General features: G+C 45.2%; 1 protein-coding gene across 1 annotated transcript; it reads right to left on the minus strand.

Moving 5' to 3' along the window:
• Nucleotides 1-4,073: 4,073 nt before the first annotated feature.
• Nucleotides 4,074-19,132, minus strand: LAMP5 (lysosomal associated membrane protein family member 5). The gene is made up of 6 exons (XM_046678194.1): nucleotides 19,069-19,132; nucleotides 18,355-18,527; nucleotides 17,847-17,978; nucleotides 17,617-17,722; nucleotides 15,989-16,177; nucleotides 4,074-4,252 (listed from the first exon to the last, which is right to left on the minus strand). Exons 1-6 carry the CDS (start codon nucleotides 19,130-19,132, stop codon nucleotides 4,074-4,076), a joined length of 843 nt encoding a protein of 280 aa, XP_046534150.1.
• Between the last annotated feature and the right edge of the window lie 1,176 nt (nucleotides 19,133-20,308).

Consider the following 20,308-nt stretch of genomic DNA (forward strand, 5'->3'; position numbering starts at 1 on the left):
GGGTCTGATAACTACCATAATTTCAAAATAATGAGTATAAATGATTTTTTGAGATATCGCCAACAGTATAATGTGATGTTTGCTACGGATGACAACTACACAGGTCTGTTTATACCACAGTGGTTTGGTGCCTATGTTCATAGTGGAAGGAAATGCTACCTCTCATTTGAGGTTAGTAAAAACTAAAGCCGTAATTTTTTCCCATCCAAATTCATGGACTCTGACAGTCTCCCCCACCCCTCTAAATTGAGACCCCCTGAGTAGTTTACTGGGCTGGTGGTGGGGGGAGTCCCTTCACAGAAGCGTACTCCAATTTCAAAATAAACTGACACGGAAAACTGTGGCTGTTGGGTTAAAATCCCCTGCATCCCTTTGGATCTTTCATGAACTTTTACGGCAGGTAAAATTGGAATATACACGTGTTAAGGATTGCGCTAGAAAAATGGATCATTAATATTGGCTTTTATGGAGCATTTCCTGTGTGCCAGGCATTGTGCTAGGGACTTAAATGTACTGTCATGAATCTTCAAATAACTTTGCAAGGATGGGGGTGTGAGCTCCACTTTCAGATGAGAAAATGAGCACAGAGAAGCCCAATAATTTGGCTAATGTTGCAGGTAGGCTGGTAGTACAGACTTTTTAACCAGAAGTTTGCATCCTGCTGCATCAAAATTGTCTGGGGAGCGTATTAAACCTACAGATTCTAGGTCTCACCAGAGAGATTCTCTATCATTCTGGGAGGATACCCCAGAAGTCACATTTTTCAGTGGCCCCCTGGGATGATTCGGATGCAGGCTGCTTGCAAACTGCACTTTGAGACACGCTAATTTAGAGCTGTGTCTGCCTGGCTCGGGTCTCTTGGGTATTTGTTCCAGGGAAGTGTTTGTGCCCAATGCCTGTTGGGCCTGCTCTCCTGGTAAAACAGCTCTGAGCACACACAGCCTCCACCAGCCCCTGCAGCTCATTCCTACCATCTTTCCTCCCATTTCTCCATTCAGATTTCTCTGGTGTCTCCCACACCCATGCAGCTTTGCCAAGTCTTTGTTAATGGAGAGATTGGACAATTGGCAAGAAGAAAGTGATTATAATTGAGAGGGCTTTCTCAGCTGGAAAACAGTCTTCCATGCCCCCTGAGGCAATCTTGCTGGGAGCTATTTCCTGAGAATGGGGGAACCCTGTAAAGAACCATGCTCAGAATTTAAATCAGATTCACCCTACCCCCCAAAGAAATCTGCATATGGTTCTTCCTGCCTGGCTTTTCGAGGCAGGCAGACCAGCAACCAGACCCAGCATCCTTTTGTGCCCAGAGGCATTTGTGTTTAAAACTCCAGTAAAAAAGAAAAATGACAGTTAAAGGGGTAATTGAGCATCTGTGGTTTGTGTGTTTGTTTTCTCTCCCATCTCTGAACCTGGGAAGCAATGCAGACAGATGAGCCACAGCCTCAGCTTGTTCCTGGTACAGGAGCAGCTGCGAAATGCTGGACAATGGCAATGGCCATGAATGGAGCCCAGGGCTGAGGCCCAGAGCTGAGTCAGTCCCTCTGCACACCTTGCCTTCTGCACTCAGAGACCACTGCCTCTGCCCTGATCAGGAGGCACTGCTTTATTTTACTTAGTTGATAATGAACATAAACACAGGACTGAGAGAAATAAGGCAAAGTTCAAAGAAATTAGGCTGAGCTTGAGACCTAATTTTAGGACAGCTAGATCAAGATGATGTAATTACAATAATAGTGAAACAATAATAGTCATAGTAATATGGTTTTTTATACATACTGCATATCACAGGTGGAAAAATCACTCTTAATTTAGAGAATTAAGAAATTTGGATTTGGGGCTGGCCTGGTTGCATAGTGGTTAAGTTTGCATGCTCTGCTTCGGTGGCCAGGGTTCGCCAGTTCAGATCCTGGGCACGGACCTACACACCGCTTGTCAAGCCATGCTGTGACGGTATCCCACATAGAAGAAATAGAAGAACTTACAACTAGGATATACAACTCTGTCCTGGGGTTTGGGTAGAAAAAAAGAGGAAGATTGGCAACAGATGTTAGCTCAGGGCCAATCTTGAAAAAAAAAATTGGATTCCAGAAAAATTTAATTAGCTTAGAAACAGGGATGTGGCCATGTGACAACATATTGAAAAGAGCCAGGACACTCTGTTCATTTTAGAATGACCTGTGTATATGTGTTGTTTTCTTGTCGGTCCCCCCCTTGCAGACTCTAAGTTGTCAAATTTACCACTGGATACCCAGCACTGAGCCTGCATTCAGTAGGTGCTCAAAACCTGTTTGTTGAACAAGTGAATGACAATTCCAAAACTAATCACGAGTCCTATGTTTTGTGAATGTAAAATTTTAAAAAACCACAAATTTACTTTTGTGAAAGTAAGTTAAGTAAATATGGGGTTTTCAGAAGTATGGCTCAGAAAGATCTGTAAGGTTTTTCTGAAGAGGTTACAGAAAGCAAGGGTAACTCACTGATTACATCTAAGCGTCCATTTCTCCCCAAATCCTTGGATGGTTCAAAATAAATGTGAAGTTTAAAAAAAAATACATGAGACGCTAAAAAGGAAAGAGTTTGTCAAGTTTGGGGCTTGGGGGTGAGAAGATCACAGATGATAAAAGAATGGAGTAAACCGTGGGGGGTGTCCACTGGCACAAAGGTATCTTGTTTTCCTTGTGCAACATGCAATTTTCATGAGGAACTGGGGCTTTTCCCTCATTGGTACCGGACAGACACTGAAGAGAGATGATTCAGGGGAAAAGATTGAAGTTGACAGAGCAGCAAAGAAGTGAGTACTAGAACAGCAGCTGGCTGGTACTTATCAAGATTTGGGGGATAACAAACTTCTAAGGATGCGCTACTGTCGGCAGTTGAAGACTTGGAGAGATGAACTCATGGGCTGCCTCTCATATGGTGGAGATTATATGGGGGTTGGGGGATTCTAACACCAGAGAAAAGAGTTATCCCTACCCCCACTCAGATCTTCTGAAAAATGGTTGTTTAGAAAGTGAGGGAAATTCAAACTGTGTACATTTCTCTAGGAAGTTTCAGTAAATTACATTTGACTTTGAATAAACTCAGCCTAAGCTGCCATGTTCAGTCCAGCTTTTTAATCCAAAGTGAAATGCTAAACTCAAGACCAAGAAGCATCAGAAGCAATTTTAGACCAATCGTTCAAGAAGTGCCATTATTAAAACTATTTATATTGCCAAAATAAATCCATGTTTTTTCCCCTGGAAAAGCCAACATTCCCATCATTGCTTCCCTGCCCTTCCTTTGCTTTTCCTAGAGCAGAAATGAAAAGCCCATCTTCATTCCCCTCTCTCCTCTTGATGCCAAAGAAACCATTTTAGTTTTGTTTTCTTGTTTCAAGAAAGCAACCAAACGTTAGACAGTACTGTGGTTTAATTCATTTTGAAAAACAAACTCACATGATTGATTCTTCAGGTCCCCTTACTTGAACCTGACACACTATGAAGTCCAAACAACTCTGCATAGTTACATTACACGGGTTCTTGTGCTGCAAAGTCACTGGGTGCAGGTAGCAGTGAAACATTCCCAAGACAATCACTAGACATGCAAAATGCCAGCCAGAAGCATGGACCACTTTCAGGGGTCTTGCTGCAGGGAGCATGAGGCTGTATTTTTTGTGCACTGACAGCTGCATAGGGTAGGCCAGCTGTGTTCAAGGGAGCAAAGAACCCCCTCCCCATTCCTCTGAACCTCAAGGGGTGTCTTCCCAAAAGAAGCGTCTTTTCCAATCTTTAAACTTCAGAGTGTTGCTCCTTGGAGAGTCAAAGTCAAGCCACCGTGAGCATGAAAGCTGGCTGTCCCCTCCCTCCCCATTCCCCAGTATGGAGAGAACAACTGTCATTCACCCCATGAATCCAAAAGAATCCCCCCATCCCTGGGTTTAAGCATGGATGCAGGCCAAGCAAGCCTTAGATACCCAGGACTGTTGGATTGTAGCTATGTTGGCGTACCCCATGTACAAGGTGGAAAAGTGCTTTTGTTTCTCTACCTGATCCAGCTGGGGAAGGGGGGTTTGGGGGCTGCCTGCCTAATGGCCCTTAGCCCATGTGCTTATATTCGGATCGGTCCCTAGGGATCTGCACCTGGTTGGCAGTCATTTTATGGTGGATGTGGTAAATCGCCAGTGTAACCACAATGACGAGGCCCAAGATGAGCCCCAAAATCAGGGGCAAGGTTTCCTCCAACTGCTCCCGCTCGTCCACTGGGCATTTATGCTCTGAAATGGGAAAGAAGAAGAAAAGCAGTGAGCTCCTGTCAAAATATTCTAAACCATAAGTCTTCCTATCAAAACTAAAAGGGAGATGGAGACAAAAAGATTTCTCAAGGAAGCTTTGGGGAGACATTTTGGTTTTCAGAAATGATAATTCCCCAACCAACCCTAAGGCTGAACCTCTTAAAATTTCTGCATAATGTGAAATAAAAATACATCAATGAAACAGGGCAACAGTTAGTTATCAGATTCCTGGTGGATGTCAACAAAACATCCAGATGATTTATTTAAATTTTCAGAGTTTTGGCGTTAGACACAACCACTACCATTTTTTTATCGTTAGTTTCATTTTTTAACTTTTTATTGAAGAAGAATGTCCACATACAGAATTGCACACAAATATACAGCTTTCAAAGAGAGTGAAAATACCAAGAGTCAGCAATGATACAGAACAATTAGAACTCTCATACATCATTGGTGGGAAATGGTGCAACCACTTTGTAAACTGCTTAGTAGTTTCTAGTAACATAACACCTAGCTTACAACCCAGCTTTCCATTCCTAGGTATTTCCTTAAGAATAATGAAAACATAGACAGACTTGAATGTAAATGTTCACAGAGGCTTTATTCATAACAGCCTAAAACTGGAAACAAGTAAAATGCCCATCAAAATGGAATGGGTAAATAAACTGGTATATTCATACAATGGAATATTAACCAACAAATGAACTATGGCTACAGATAGCAAAATGGATGAATCTCAAAAACATTATGTTGAGTGAAAACTGTCAGACACGAAAGAGTACATATTGTATGAGTCCATTTATATGACATTCAAGGACAGGTAAAACTAAGTCTATGGTGATTGAAATCAGAAAAGTGCTTACATCTGGGGAACAGGACACAAGGGAACTTTCAGGTGTGATGGAAATATTCCATATCTTGATCTAAGTGAGGGTTACATGGTTGCAAGTATAGGTAAAAACGCATTGCGCTAAATACTTCAGATTTGTGCATTTTAATATATGTAAGTTAGACCACAACTTTTAAAAAGAAAGTGCAGAGCTTGATGAATTTTCACAAATGGACGCTTCCTATAACCAGTGCCTAGATCAAGAAAGAAAATGTTACCAGCACTTCTAGGTTGATTCCATCTTTACGCTTGTAAAATTTAAGACAGTTTAATTACGATATGTCTCCATTTTTACGTAGAACTGAAAAACAATTTTGGGGAAGCCAGGTGATCAAGTACTTTGTCGAGCTGACCAGAACAGCACTCCTAGAAACCAGGATACCTTTGCTCAGGCTCATTGGCTCCTTGGGAGTAACTAGGGGCCTTTTCACCAAACTTAAGACCCACAACTGAAGAAAACAGGCTTTCGATATCTCTTCATAAGGACCAAGTTGTTGGGGTTTTTTTAGTGTGGAAGAATCGCCCTGAGCTAACATCCATTGCTAATCCTCCTCTTTTTTTGCTCGAGGAAGATTAGCCCTGAGCTAACATCTGTGCCAATCTTCTTCTACTTTGTATGTGAGATGCCTCCACAGCATGGCTGAAGAGTGGAGTGGCTGAAGAGTGACTGGGATCCGAACCTGCCAACCCTAGGCCACCAAAGCGGAGCACGTGAAACTTTAACCACTTGGCCACGGGGCCGGCCCCCCAAGGACCAAGTTTTTAAATCAAGATGACCCAGTAAACATTTATTGAGGACCTACAGTGTGCCAGGCTCCTCCAGAATCCCTGTTGACACAATCCTTCCTCTCACCTCACCTGAGACCAACAGAAAGGAGGATAAGACCTGAGTCCCAGGAGTCTTTTCTCTCTAATAATACAAATCTGGAGAACTGCAGGCAAATATCCAGCTTTTAAAAAGCTGGATACTTAAGGGGCCGGCTCCATGGCCAAGTGGTTAAGTTTGCACGCTCCGCTGCAGCAGCCCAGGGTTCGGATCCTGGGCGCGGACATGGCACGGCTCATCAGGTCACATTAAGGTGGCGTCCCACATCCCACAACTAGAAGGACCTACAACTAAGATATACAACTATGTATGGGGGGTTTGGGAAGATAAAGCAGAAGAAAAAAAGAAGAAGAAGATTGGCAACAGTTGTTAGCTCAGGTGCCAATCTTTAAAAAAAAAAAAAAAAGCTTGGGGCTGGCCCCGTGGCCGAGTGGTTGGGTTTGCGCGCTCCGCTGCGGGCAGCCCAGTGTTTCGTTGGTTCGAATCCTGGGCGCGGATGTGGCACTGCTCATCAGACCACGCTGAGGCAGCGTCCCACATGCCACAACTAGAAGGACCCACAACGAAGAATATACAACTATGTACCGGGGGGCTTTGGGGAGAAAAAGGAAAAAAATAAAATCTTTAAAAAAAAAAAAAAAAAAGCTGGATACTTAACACACCTGGTTCCTAAATTAACTTTCAGTTCTAAGCACAAGGACTGTCTCCTTTAATCCCCATAACAACCCCATGAGGTAAATACTATTATTATACCCATTTTACATATACGGTAACTGAGGAAGAAAGAGGCTAAATCATTTTCCCAAGGGCAAATGAAACCCCAATCTGAACACAAACAGCCTAACTCACCAGCATAGTGAGGCAGCATACAGCAGACATGAGCCAGGGTTAGAGTAGGGTCCAGTCAGTAGCAGATCTGAGCTATTGGGCTTCAAACACTACAGAATCACAGGTGGGCAGGAAGGAGGGTTCTAGGCTCTCCATCTGCATCCAGCTGTGGAGTTACGTGCAGTTTCTGAAAATTCCGTGAGCTGAATACTTATGGCAAAGGGTTATGAGGATGCTTTTGGGGGTGATGGAAATGTTGATTTTCTTGATTGTGCTGATGGCTTCACAGATGTATTCCTAAGTTGATATTTATCACACTGTACACTGAAATATGTGTAGTTTATTGTATTTCAATTATACCCGAATAAAACTGTTTAAAATAAATAAGTATACATATACACATCCCCCAACTGGAAAAAAAAATTTTTTAATAGATTTTTTTTTTTGAGGAAGATTAGCTCTGAGCTAACATCTTCTGCCAATCCTCCTCTTTTTACTGAGGAAGACTGGCCCTGAGCTAACATCTGTTCCCATCTTCCTCTAGTTTATATGTGAGATGCCTGCCACAACATGGCTTGCCAAACGGTGTGTGGGTCCGCACCCCGGATCCGAACCAGTGAACCCTGGGCCACCGAAGCAGAATGTGCGAACTTAACCGCTGTGCCACTGGGCTGGGCCCTAGATAGATTTTTTAAAAAGATATTTTGGCAAAGGTTAGGGAAGTGTTAAGAACGTAGCACTACACTGAGGTGTTCTCACACAATCTGAAGGACTGAAAAAATTCACAGGGGACTTTTCCACTATTTGATTCAATTCTAACGAGTCCCACACTTTAAGTATCAGCCTGTGGTCCAATATCCCCATCTCCCCAGGGAAGAGGTGCACCAGGGGCAGCTCTGGGCCCAGAACTCCATAGCCAGAGGTTTGGTTTTTGCCAGGATACCACATTGCCCCTGAAGAGAACAACAAATAGAAATGGGGTCTCCTGGGGTAGGGATTTTGTTAACAACAAAGATTACTTGTTTTCCTCAACACAACATACTGTTGCCTGCATAATTTTTTTAATTTAATTAATTTTATTGAGGTAACAATGGCTGATAGCATTATTTAAACTTCAGCTTTACATCATTATATTTAGATTTCTGTGTAGACTACATCATGTTCTATGTAATGTTCTGTGTAAAGTCAATATAGATTACAGCATTTGCTTAATTTCCATGTACCAGCTGCAGACTCCTATGTTGATGTTCATAACAAACCCCTTTCATTCACACCTGAGTCTATGGTAATGAGGTGACTTTTGGAAAGCCCCTAAGTCACTAAGGATGGGGGCTAGTTGCTAGGGGAACTAACTATGTGATGAGAGGATTGGAACTTGCAGCCCCATCCCCCAGTTTCCAGGAATGGGAGAAGGGCTGGAGATAGAGCTCAATCACCAGTGGCCAGTGATTTCATCAATCATGCCTATGTAATGAAGCCTCCATAAAAACCCAAAGGAATGGGGAGTAGAGAGCTTCCGGTTGGTGAACACACAGAGATTGGGGAGGGTGGCGAGCACGGAGAGGGCATGGAAGCTCGTGCCCTTTCCTCCTACCTTGCCTCATGCATCTCTTCCATTTGGCTGTCCCTGACTTATATACTTTTATAATAAACCAGCAAACCAGTAAGTAAAATCTTTCTCTGAGTTCTGTGAGCCTCCCTAGCAAATTAATAGAATCTGAGGAGGAGGTATGGGAACCTACGATCAATAGCCACAGAGTCAGAAGCACAGGCAACAACCTGGACTTGTGACTGGCATCTGAAGTGGGGAGTCAGGGCAGTCTTGCAGGACTGAGCTCTTAACTTGTGGGATCTGATGGTCTCTCGAAGTAGCTAGTGTCAGAATTGAGTTGAATTGTAAGACACTCAACTAGTGTTGTAGAATGGCTCGGTCGTCTGGGAAAAACAGCCACACGTCAGAATTGGTGTCCGAATCATAGTGCTGAAAGTATTATCCTTAAATGGATAATAACTTTAGTGTAGTTATGGGGCATAACATCTCATATCCCATCCTTTAAGGAAGATGAAGGAGAAAAGTGTGGTGTCTTTTAGCCAAAAAAAAGAAATTATGGTTAAAATACATTGTGGTTTACTTCTTTAGAAATTGTTTTTTATCGCCTTAGGGAAAAACCTGAACTAAACACACCACAGGAAGGGCTACATAGAAAGGGAGTATTCAACTATGTACTTGCCAAAAATATTCATGGGAAAATGAGGGGATTTCACAAATTATTGTGAAAAATACTGAATTCCCTCTCCTCACCCACCTCCATCCACTAAGTAGTCAAATAAAGAAGAAATCCTGACTCTGCTACTCATCCACCATTCCAAAATCCTCAAAACTCGGTGAGCTAAAAGTACTTTGTGTCACTCATTTGGCAGCAAAACCTGTTTAGAACTAATGTCAGGCCGCTCGTGATTCTCACTTATCCTACTTAGCAAGAAGACTCATGTGTTTCATGGCAGGAAACAGACACATTCATATGTTTGATTACAGGGGCTGCCCTGTTTCTTCTGGGGTCTTAAATAATGCATGGACTATGCACTGTATTGTCTTCCTAACGTCTAAAATAGTCTGAATTCCGAAGAACATCTAGCCCCAAGAGTTTCAGATGACAGATTGCGAACCCGTGAAGGAAGGACTTGAATTCCCCTTTCAGGCTTAAGCCAATGTTTTCAAACTCTGCCTCCAACCCACAGGAAAAACAGTGCATTACATTATAACTCAGAACATATATACACACATAACCGAGACCAAAGTTTTACAAAGCAATTATTATCCTTACTTTGTGCATCTAATAATTTATACTCTATTTTCTTCCATGTAAAACAGTACTGGTCATGACCCACTAAAGTACAGGTTGTAATTTTTTTGTGCCAGTATGATGCAACTATGGACCCCTTTTCAAAATAATGCTTATGAATGCATACAAAGAAAATACATAAGATTCCAAAGGAAAAATATTACACTGAAATTCAGCTATGAAAATATTTTTAAATGATTTTTTAAATAATTTTAAATAACAGCAAATTATGTGCTTCTTTTTTAGTTCACATGTATGGCCATGATTGCAAATTAGCGAGAAGCATAATTGTTACTTTACAAGATCTGCACAAACTAATGGGAGATGAGAACATCTATGATTTCTACTGGTCACAAAGTGGGTATCACTAATGCTACTGTGGGTGGTCACCTTCATTTATAATTGAAGGAAATGTTAAATATTAATTAGAAATTAGTGAAAATAAAGGTATACATTTTTCCCATTGAAATTTAAAGATCCCCTGAATTCTATCCACAAACCCTATGGACTCCAGGGTTAAAATCCTGTGCAATAAACTGGTAATACAACCCATGGATTATAAAACAAGGAAAACCCTAATCTCTGCCTGGGAAAATAGCATCCCTTGGCTCAGCCCAGACTGCATCTGGCTTTGGATGCTTGGAGACCCCTAACTCCCCGTTTACCCCCACAGGATTTGGGGCCCCACATGCTTCTGCCCTGGCTGGACTCAGGCTTACAGAAAACACAAAACGGAGGCCCAGAGTGGATGGCCTGTGGCTAGAAAAGGCAAAAACCAGCCTAGTCATTGGAAAGAACCAGATGAAGACAGATCAGACAACAGAGGGTTAATCTGTTGCCAGCTGCCAGTTGCCAACTAAGGTCCCCTCAACCATAAACTCAGTGCGCCTACTGAAATCTTGGTTCACCTTAGGTTCTGTTTTCTAGATGTGTGCTTTATTTTGTTTTGTTTGATGATCACCGCATTTCAAATTTGTATTTACTCCTTGAGGCATAGCATCTACAAGAACTCGTCATTGTACCCCAAATGAACAGCACTGAGATGGGCAATGGGCCAATAGGCAAGCTGTCTGCTTTCTCAAGCTCTACCAATGCCAGACTGTTCTGTTCGCGGAGGAGGGCAAGCCTTTTGCTAGCTGACAGGGCAGCTAGAGGGAAGAGCCTGCCCATCTTTCCATATTTTCTCTGGGCTGGCTCTGGACTCCTGTAAACTCAGAAAAATGTAGTTTGTATCTGAGAAGCTGCTAAGATGAGTGGGCTTTGGAGACCTTTGGCTGGAGACAAGCAGATACTCTCACCAAGAGGTAAGCACTAGTAACCACACAACAACAAAAAGATAATAAAAGCAGTTATTGATTGATGATTGATGCCACAGTGCACCAGGAACACGGCTTGTGCAAGAAAGAGTTTTATCAACTCTTTCCCACTAGCCTGTAAGCTCCGCCAGGACAGGGAAGGTTCACATATGCCAGCACCTAGGTGCAGCAGGCACAGACTGTGTCCTACACCCTCAGCATCATGATTCCCACACAGTCCAACAGGTTTGACTACAAGGCAGGTTAGAAGTCCCAGCGTCCACACCCCTCCCCCACCCCAGCAGCCAGCAATGGTGGATGGGAGCTGGCAGGTAAATGCCTCAGGTGGGATAACTCTGCTGTGGGTCCCAGAGGTTCCAGCGGGGTGAGTGCCAGGTGTCCACAGTGGTCACCTGCTCACTAATGCACTTGTACTGGCTGCCTTGCCTTCCTATCTCACTTCCCCACTCCCCTGCCAGTGCTCTCTAGAACCATCTCCTAAATAAATTACTTGCACTTATGTACCTGCATAGGATCTGCTGCTCAGGGAACACAACCTAAAACTCTACGTTCCAGGACAGTAGCAGGAACACAGAATTCTATGACTGGCTAGCTATGTGGCTACACTGGGGTTCCATATTCCAGCCCTCAATGCAGTTCTCAGCAGTGTTAATCCCAGGATTATCTCCCTCTGGATGCTTACCCGGGAGACCTTGAGGAGCAACTACCCTAGGTGACATGTTTCCTGGCTGGGAGGTACCAAGCAGATCACAGATCTACACAATGCTCTGGATCAGCATCAAACCCTTCCTGCATTAGTGGCATGGCAGCCAGCCACAGGGTACTTTACTGGGCGTTGGTGCACAGGAAAAGGTAAAACACATCCATTCCACTAAAACACAAAGCGTTTCTCCCATAGATCTGGGTAAAAGACAGATCAGGTGGCATCTCCCAATTATACTGTTGGGAGGAATAATAAAAAGCTCATGAATTCAGGGTACCTGACAACTTTCCTAAAGGTGCCTCCTGCATCCACGTGTTTATTATAGTTGCTCCGCAGGAGCAGCTGAGGCTCTGAGAGGCCAAGAGCACAGTGTCTGACACCCAAAGACAAGCTCTCCTGCCAATCCTGGCAGCCCCTGGGAGTGCAGCCTTTACCAGTTTCTCCACCACAGATGGGGATCTCAGTACCTTCTTCACATGTTGGTTTGGTTGGTTGGTTTTTCCCCCTCGAGAATTAAAAAGGGAGCAGCCTCTATGTGGTAACTTAAACGCCTGTTAAATCTGAATCTTTAACAAAGGGGAACAGAGGCACCTTTCCTGCTCTATTATGCTTCTTCTGTCACTATGTGTAAAAGTTGCCTTTAATTCAAATAATTAAAATACTCAGGCTGATTTGTTCTCTCCTAGTGATGCATCCCCCATCCCACCACTGCCAGAAATCTCCTGAGGCCCTCCAAGGACACACTACAAGGAATGAATTGTGGAAGGACAAGTTAATCAACCCCAACTGAGACAAAGGGGCGCCGCTGAATGGCAGGGCGGTAGTTGCCATACAAGTTGTGTTTGTTCCAGAAATGAGCCCAAGTGGCCTCTGCAGATTGGCCCCAGGTGGTTTATTTCTTCACTGCAGGCCGAGACCTGTTAGCTCAAAAGCCCCCAATGTCAAACTCAAATTTTTACACATCCAGTTATTTAAAAAACAGCCAAAACAAGCACTTTTTTTTTTTTTTGCCATTTACAGGCTGCCTGCTTTGCATACCAAACCTCCCCCAAGAGCGGTTACCCATTGATAAGATGAGGCCGGACCCTCTGCTGCCCCTCAGAGCTCTCTGACCCACAGACTCCTCACCATGCAGCTGAGTGCATCACCTAGACACATAAGCCCCCTCCCTGCCAGGAGGTCCCTTGCCCTCCTCCCCTTCTGGATGGTGGTCCCCAAGGTGCCATAAGCCTCCCTTTGGACAGTCCCATGCTGTGAGGGGCTTCCCTCACCATGCACCCGTGTCCAAGTGCTGCCCAATAAAGCTTGTGTGTTACTGCCTTTCATGGTCATATCTTTTTCCTTGATCAGCTCAAAATTCCTCAAACCCCTACAGAATTTCATGGACCAGCAGGATCACCGGGGAGCTTGCTAGAAATGGAGCATCTTGGGCCCTACTACATCCAGACCTACTGAGCCAGACTCTGCATGTTAACAAGATCACCACATTTGCCCACTTTGCCGCTGATGATTCGTGTGCACATTGCAGTTGGAGAAGGGCTGGGCTCAGAGACTTTCCTTGGGGATCAGTGTAGTAGCTGAGCTCAATGCACAAAGGGATTTGTGTGATGAAGACGTCCGCCCCTGTGAGAGTCCACTAATCCATAGCACTGACCCTTCCTTGCTTTTCTCAGTCTCTTAAGCAGGCAGGTGTGAAACTGCAGACTTCCTTTACAAATCGAAACCCTTACGCTATGGGTCCTGTACACATATGAAACCGCATGTACATGCCCCTGAAGTGGGCGTGCAGATATATGACCAGATGCTGGCCCCCTACCCCGCCCCACGCAGGCATGCTCCACTCACACCCACACAGGCATCAGCAACACATCCAGAGCCTCCTGAGCTTCTATTCTGGGGAATGGGGGCCAAGTGCCAGGTCCCAAAAAGGTACCCCAAAAGAAATCATTCAGATTCCACCAAATCAAATAAAATGATCTCTTACAAAACACAGTAGGGGGCAGGTGCTGAGAAGCACAGACAGGAGGAGCCAGGAACAAAGGAACCCCTGCCACACAAAGGCACATCGATCCAGTGAGTGATTCTGAATGAGGCTTGCATCCTCCCATGTGTCAAGGCTTGAGCCCCAGGGCACCATACAGGAGGGAACATCCTAATTATTACCCGGAAAAGCCTGGGTAAGACAAGGGCAATTTGCTTGTGCTTAATATATCTGCATTTGGGAATTTATACGTGCTTACAAACTCTCTAAGCCTACCCAGCAATCGCTCCTATTTAGGATCTGGAAGTGGATAAAAAGTGCTTTCCAAACAAAAGATGTCATGCCATGAACTTTACTGATTTTTAGGAAAGAAACTCTGGTCCCTCGGCAGGACTCATTTACTCTTGTGGTATATACAATTTTAAACACCTATGAGATTTGATTTCTCAGTCTATAAACAATGGTAAGCAACAACTTAGAAATAACCCAGAGAAGGTTAGGTGAGGTTGTGGTAAGGAACTAGTAAAAAGCAGCAAGTACAGCACCAGTCATTCCAAGAAGCACAGAAGTGCCTACGAACTGCTGACCAGCTGAAAACAAAGAGAGATTAGAGGCTATTCAAAGTACCATATAAACTCAAAAGCATCTACGGTAGGGACCTTGGGGACTGATACTACACAATCCAATATTTTAACAATGAATTCCTGGTCATCAATAATCATAAGTACAATTACATTGAATTATATTTAATATTTTCAGGTAAGAAAGACACTGTTACATTTTATAAATACTTCCACAATCAAACAGGTTTTTTTAAATGTTAAAGTCCTGACACTTAGAGTTTAGTTTCAATTCAGTAGAAAATATATTAAAATGGAATAGCCCACCCTTCCACAAGAATAAGTAAGTGTGGCACTGCTTTACTAAACCTATTAAATTCTGATTTGCCTGGCATTGAAGCATCCAGTCCACAGCTTCAGTCTATCAGTTCAGCGGAAGTCAACTGGGCATCTGCTATGTGCCAAGCACTGTATTAGGTGCTAAAAACACAAAGATGAAAAAGAAGCAGGTCCTTCTCTCAAGGCCAGTTGAACTTAGGAATTTTCAAATGCCATCTGAATGATGGAGGGGGAAGGGCAGATTCTCTTCAGCACAGTTTGAGTAGCAGGGGCATTTTATGAAAGCTGGATTCCTTGGGAAATTATTTAATGATTTGTGTGTGACACAGACGGGGATTTCCTAATATCCTGCACATTTGAATAGTTGTATTCACCTGAGGATCCCCAGCCCCAAAGAAGGCATCCTTAAAGCCATCAGAATCTCTCCCCGTTTCTTAACCATAAGGAATAAACAGAATCTCAAACTGTCTTTAAAGACTTCCTCCAGACAAGAAAGAGGAACAAATGAATTGAAGAGTTCACTCACCCTACATTTGCCCAATGTAATTTGTTGTTAGACTTGGAGAAATTGCAGAAATGTGGACTCCTCTCATTTCTACCCCTGCCGGGATGCAGAGAACCAAGAGAATGTGGACCCCCCGAGCCTGCCCAGGTGTATCCTGCCTGATCCCCTTTCAGGGGCTGGCACAGACTGAGAAGAAGATTCCTCTATACGCCAGAGGGAGCAGATTAGGGACCTTTGCCTCCCTGGATCCTTGTGGGTGTCCCTACAAGCAAAGGTGAGTGATGGATGGAAGCAGGTCTGCATGAGTTTCTCACTCTCTGTGACCTGCATGCACGCGCGTACACACACACACACACACACACACAGACAAAACACACCTATTGCATTCTAGCCAAACAAAACTTAGACTCACGGTGGTAGATCCTACAGCTGGGAAGTGACTGAGAGAATGTGGAGAAACTGAGGCCCACAGAAGAAAAGGCCATTCTCCAATCCATGGCTCTCTAGGTAACTACTTGAGATTTTTAGCTGCTTTTTCATTGGGAAATTTGCATCAAAATTATATAGATTTTTTCCAAGCTGACTTTCTTACCTCTGTCCCTATCAAGGTTCCTCTTTTGGCAAAGGGAGGGAGGAAGAGAAAGATGAAGAAAGAAAGGAAAGGAGGGAGGGAGTGAGAGAGGGAAAGAGGGAGAGGAAAGGAATGAAGTGAAGGAGGAAAGGAGAGAGGGAAGAAAAAAGAGCCACTGAAGTTGATATGATTCAGTTTACTGCCTTTAGTCTCTGAAAAATATTACAGAAGGAGGCAGTGTCATGTCAGCCTAGAGAATAGGCTGAGACCCTAGCAGGGCCCCTTCCACATCCTTCCTGAGGTCAGCCTTCCCTACCCTCCTCCCCATTTCCTCCTCCCACCACCCCTACAACCTACCTTCACTGAAGACAAAATCAGAGATGATGTCAAAGGGCTGGATGTGGACTGCAGACAGGATCATGGTGACTGTCTTCTGCGGATCGCTGGAGGCTAGTGAAATGGTCTGCTGAGCTTGACACTCATAGGACTTCCCAGCTGGGGTGACCAAGGCAGAGAGGTGATGCGAGTTGGCTGTGTATTTCCTGGCTGCAGAGAAGGCCCAAAGCAATGGTTAGGCCCCTCTTGCTGGCAGAACCCTTCTTGCTCCTAACCTCGTGTGCCAGATAACTGACTCTTGCCTCTTAGCTCCAGACACCCCTCCCATCCTCTGTGCTGCCATGCCATGTTGCCCTGCTGGGGCTGGGGCTGGGGCTGGGGTTGTGCAAATGGCACCAAGTGGTGACAAAGGATAAATACACCCCTTCTTTCACGAGCAGGGGCTCTTAAAGAATTAATCTGCTATTTCTTTTTGGAAGAGGAAAGTGATACCTAAAAACCAAACCCTTTTTACTATATAAAACCAAATGATGGAGATTCCAAAGACACAGAATGGCAACTTGGTTTTCCACATTTCACACTGGCCTGCAAAGATTAAAATGTCTTCTTCAACAAAGCCTTGCTGATGGCTGGTGCCGTGGGCAGACACCCTTGCACACAGAAATACCCTTTGGAGGTCTGCCTTCTTTTTCTTCTTTTCCGGCATATGTTTGTTTGTTTGTGTTTTCTTCTTTTTTTCCTTTTTTTGAGGGGAGGGATCTAATTTAATAGGAGGAAATGCTTGAATATAAGTTTTGATGAAGAGAAAAAGATGCTCTTTTTACTGTGATGATAAAAAAAAGGGGGGAAGAGAGAGATGACATATGTATTCTCTTAAGTGCTCAATAAAAACCTTTTCTCACCCCAGGCGTCCAGGTGATTGAAGGCTTCATATGAGTAGATTAGACAATTTACTAAATTAATTAATTAAAATGTGGTCTTTGCTGGTGCCTGCAGATGTGAACATTGTCATTTGGGGGATGGATGTTTCTCTTGCCACGGTATTTTTGGAGGATGTGGGTGAGTGGTTGGAGAGATGGGCAGGAAAAGCTAATATATTAGGACACGGTTCAGAATCCACTCTGAGGTGGCTGCAGTCGATGACTGAAGAGCTCGGGTGAACCCTGTGCCATGCGCAAAAAGATACCGAAGGCTCTCAAATCCTGACGGAAAAGGCAAGTCACAACGCCCCCTTCAAGTTTTAGCGCATGAGAAGAAAAAGCAGGGGTGCAGAAAAACTAAAAATACAGCTTTGCCCTTCTCGGTGCTCCGTTAAAGAACAAATCATGAGGTCGTCCTGAAACAACTAGGGGAACACAGGTCCTCAGGAGACGTGTCATCCAGGATCGCGCCCTGGGTGATGGGCTGGTCCTTGGGCGCGAGGTTCCTTGCGCATTTTCAATGCCTGAAGTCCTGAGGACCCACGGGAGCTCCCGTTTCCTCTGCTTTGGAGAGCAAGCCCAGGGTGGACTTGGCGTGGGAGCGCAAAACCCGGATTGGTTTCCGCAAAATTTCCTAATTTCCTGAGAAATCCGCCCTCTAGGCCTGTGCTGTGTGCCGTGCCCACGCCTTCCCAGGCCCCCTCCCCAGCCCTGCAGGCCTCTACTCACCAGCGACTGCGTCTTTAAAATGGGTCTTCTCGGAGGAGTCGTAAACAAACTGGACCTTGCTCAGCCGCCACGTCGCCTCCAGTCCCTTGGACGTGTTGTGACTTTCCTGCGGAGCGGGGTAGGCGCGCGTCAACCGCCCCCGCGGCTTCTGGGTGGGGAAACCGAGGGCCGGCCTCTGCCCACATCCACCCGGAGTCTGCGCCCCCTCTGCGCGCCCCGCTCGGCGTTACCTTTACAAACAGCATTTTGAGCGCGTACGCGCGATCCACCCAGAACACCTGCAGCTCCGACTCGTTGAGGCCACAGCGGCCCTTCACCTCAGCTCCCCGGGTTAGTGAGATATCGGCCTGTTCAGTGATCAGCTGGGAACACAGACGCCCCGCACCCCCTCAGCGCGCCCGGACCCAGTCCCGGCTATAAAGGGCGGCGCGTCCAAACTCCGGGTTGCACGCCTGGGCGCTCCTTTGCGCGCGCGCGCTCCCCGCTCCGGAAACATGCGGTTAGATGCTCTACGTGCAGACCCCTCCGTTAGGGAAGCAGAGAGAAGGGGGTTTACTTTCAAAGCAGGCAGGGCGAGCAGAAGGCGTTGCAAGCCAGAACCCCCATGCAGCATTCCGGAGCAGCCTGCAGGGGCGTAGGGGGAAAGGCGGGCGACCCAGGTCTTCATAGGGCCTTGAGGGAGGGTACCCTTCGCCCTTGGAGCCCTAGGAGCAAGCTGGGAGGGAAAAGGTTCCTTACATCGACATAATTGCTGGCCCAAACATCATAAGGGACAATAAATTTGGCTGCAAACTCTGCCATGAGACACGTCGTCCCATTTTCCCGCACCACAAATATATCCTTTTCAGGGTTAGTGGAAAGGCCTGAGAGATTTTCCACTTCTTGTTCTGCCATGATTCGAACCATTGTATCTGCGGGGGGAAAAAAATCCTATCTGTTCGGGGCTCACTGAAGGCCACGCATCTCGGGCACAAGGGTGGAGAGATTGTGGTCTGCGGGCTTTGGGGTGATAAAGTTCCCTGCCAGCTGTTATGCGCTCTGAGAGCCATTTCTCTAACCTAACGCCAACAAATTCAACTCAGTTGCTGTCAATTTATAATAAACATTAAAACAGAAAAAAATTGTAAAGCCTTACTAATTTGTACCCCAATTGTCCTTTTTCTTCTTCTTAGGCTTTTAAACCAAATCTTTCTTGCCAATATTCTGACCCCACGAAGCAGGCCCGTATAGCACTCTGTCTGGGACACGCCACACGGGTGTGTGGCTCTCTAGGGAATTCCCTGCCACTGGTGGGAAGGCCCTCCACAACCCTTTCTCCCTTCCCCCACCCCGAAAAGAAAAAACCCGCGAAACGTAGGGGCCACATTTTGACCTTAAGTACCACTTACTATGCTGATTCTATTGTCTGCAAAGAGTGCACCCTGCCCTCGCGATGGCCGAAACGCTACTCACGGAACAGCATCAGGAGAACCTGAAGTCTATTGACGCTGAGAACGGCTCTTCCTCGGAGATCCATGCTCGCAGTGCAGCGAATGAGTCCAAATGTACTGCTGCAGAGGCCGCCCGAGAGGGAATCCCTCAAAGTCGCCGCTGGAGTGAGCCGGGGTGAGCGAGGGGCGGGCGCACCCAGAGGGAGGAGGGCACCGCGTGTTCTGTGCCTGCTGGCGGGGACTTGGTGTCGGGTGCCGCACCGACCGGTGCAGGCTGAACGCCAGTCAGCTCACTGCGGAGGAATGGACCGCGCCGTGAGGGAGCTGTCCACGACAGCGAGTGCTGAAAGGATTCCGTTTTGTTGTAGGAGTGATAGTGGCTTGGCTTGTGCAGAGGGCCAATGAGATTTGAGGGGGCTAAAAATTCTTCCTAAGTCTGCTTCCTGTGCTGCAATTGCATCCGCAAGGATGATTCTGTCCTGAGAAACTTAATAGCACCCTCAGACTTATTCCATATCCCTACCAGGGACAGTTGTTAGGTGGTGGAGATATCACATCACTGCAGTTCTGGCTTCTGAAAATGTATCTGGTTCCTGAAAGAAAACGGTAGAGCACAAATTGTTGCTGCTTTACGGGAGGAAGAGTAGGCGGGAATAGAGAAGGAGAATTCTATGGCAACAGTTTCCTGGGTTTGGAGACATCCCCTTCTCTCCCCTGCTTTCAATGAGCTCATGAGTTTAAGTTAAATTAACGCCTCCTCAAAGGAGGTCCATTAGTCAATGCAGTATACCCATTCGGGTTTATTTTCTGTGAGTTCTTCTCTCTGATTGCATGAGGACTGTAAACTCTGGGGTCATATACTCTCACTCATTATATTGTGTCTACCAAGAGGAATGTAAGTGAACCTGAAGTTTGTGAGGGTTATCTAGGATCTCTTAGGACAGTAATGTTACATAGTTATGTAAACACACACACACACTGATGTTACTCTACAGCCTCTAGTGGGACAGAAAAACAAATACTGCTTGGCTAATTCCTATATTTACATTTTTGGTAGCTTGCTTATTTTTTAAAGTTCTTTGCTCCATAAATCAGAATATAGCTCTTTCAGCAATAGGCATGCTGTCCCCATCAATTGTAGTGATGTTCAAATATTTCATTCCTTGGAGGATATTTCATTATGTGAATAATCAGTAATATAATGTCATAAAACAAACAATGTCATATTATGGGCAAGTTGCAAAATATTTTCACGTGCATTG

The sequence above is a fragment of the Equus quagga genome, chromosome 12 (assembly GCF_021613505.1).
Source record: "Equus quagga isolate Etosha38 chromosome 12, UCLA_HA_Equagga_1.0, whole genome shotgun sequence".
Taxonomy (NCBI): Eukaryota; Metazoa; Chordata; class Mammalia; order Perissodactyla; family Equidae; genus Equus; species Equus quagga.

What these genes read in the sequence shown, in the direction of transcription:
- LAMP5 (XM_046678194.1), bottom strand. Translation starts at nt 19,132, where the DNA reads ATGGATCTCCGAGGAAGAGCCGTTCTCAGCGTCAATAGACTTCAGGTT. An exon ending in GGTTCTCCTGATGCTGTTCC is followed by an intron (nt 18,528 to 19,068) that starts GTGAGTAGCGTT and finishes TTCCCCCCGCAG; the next exon opens with ATACAATGGTTCGAATCATG. An exon ending in TGATTTTGTCTTCAGTGAAG is followed by an intron (nt 4,253 to 15,988) that starts GTAGGTTGTAGG and finishes TTCCCATTTCAG; the next exon opens with AGCATAAATGCCCAGTGGAC.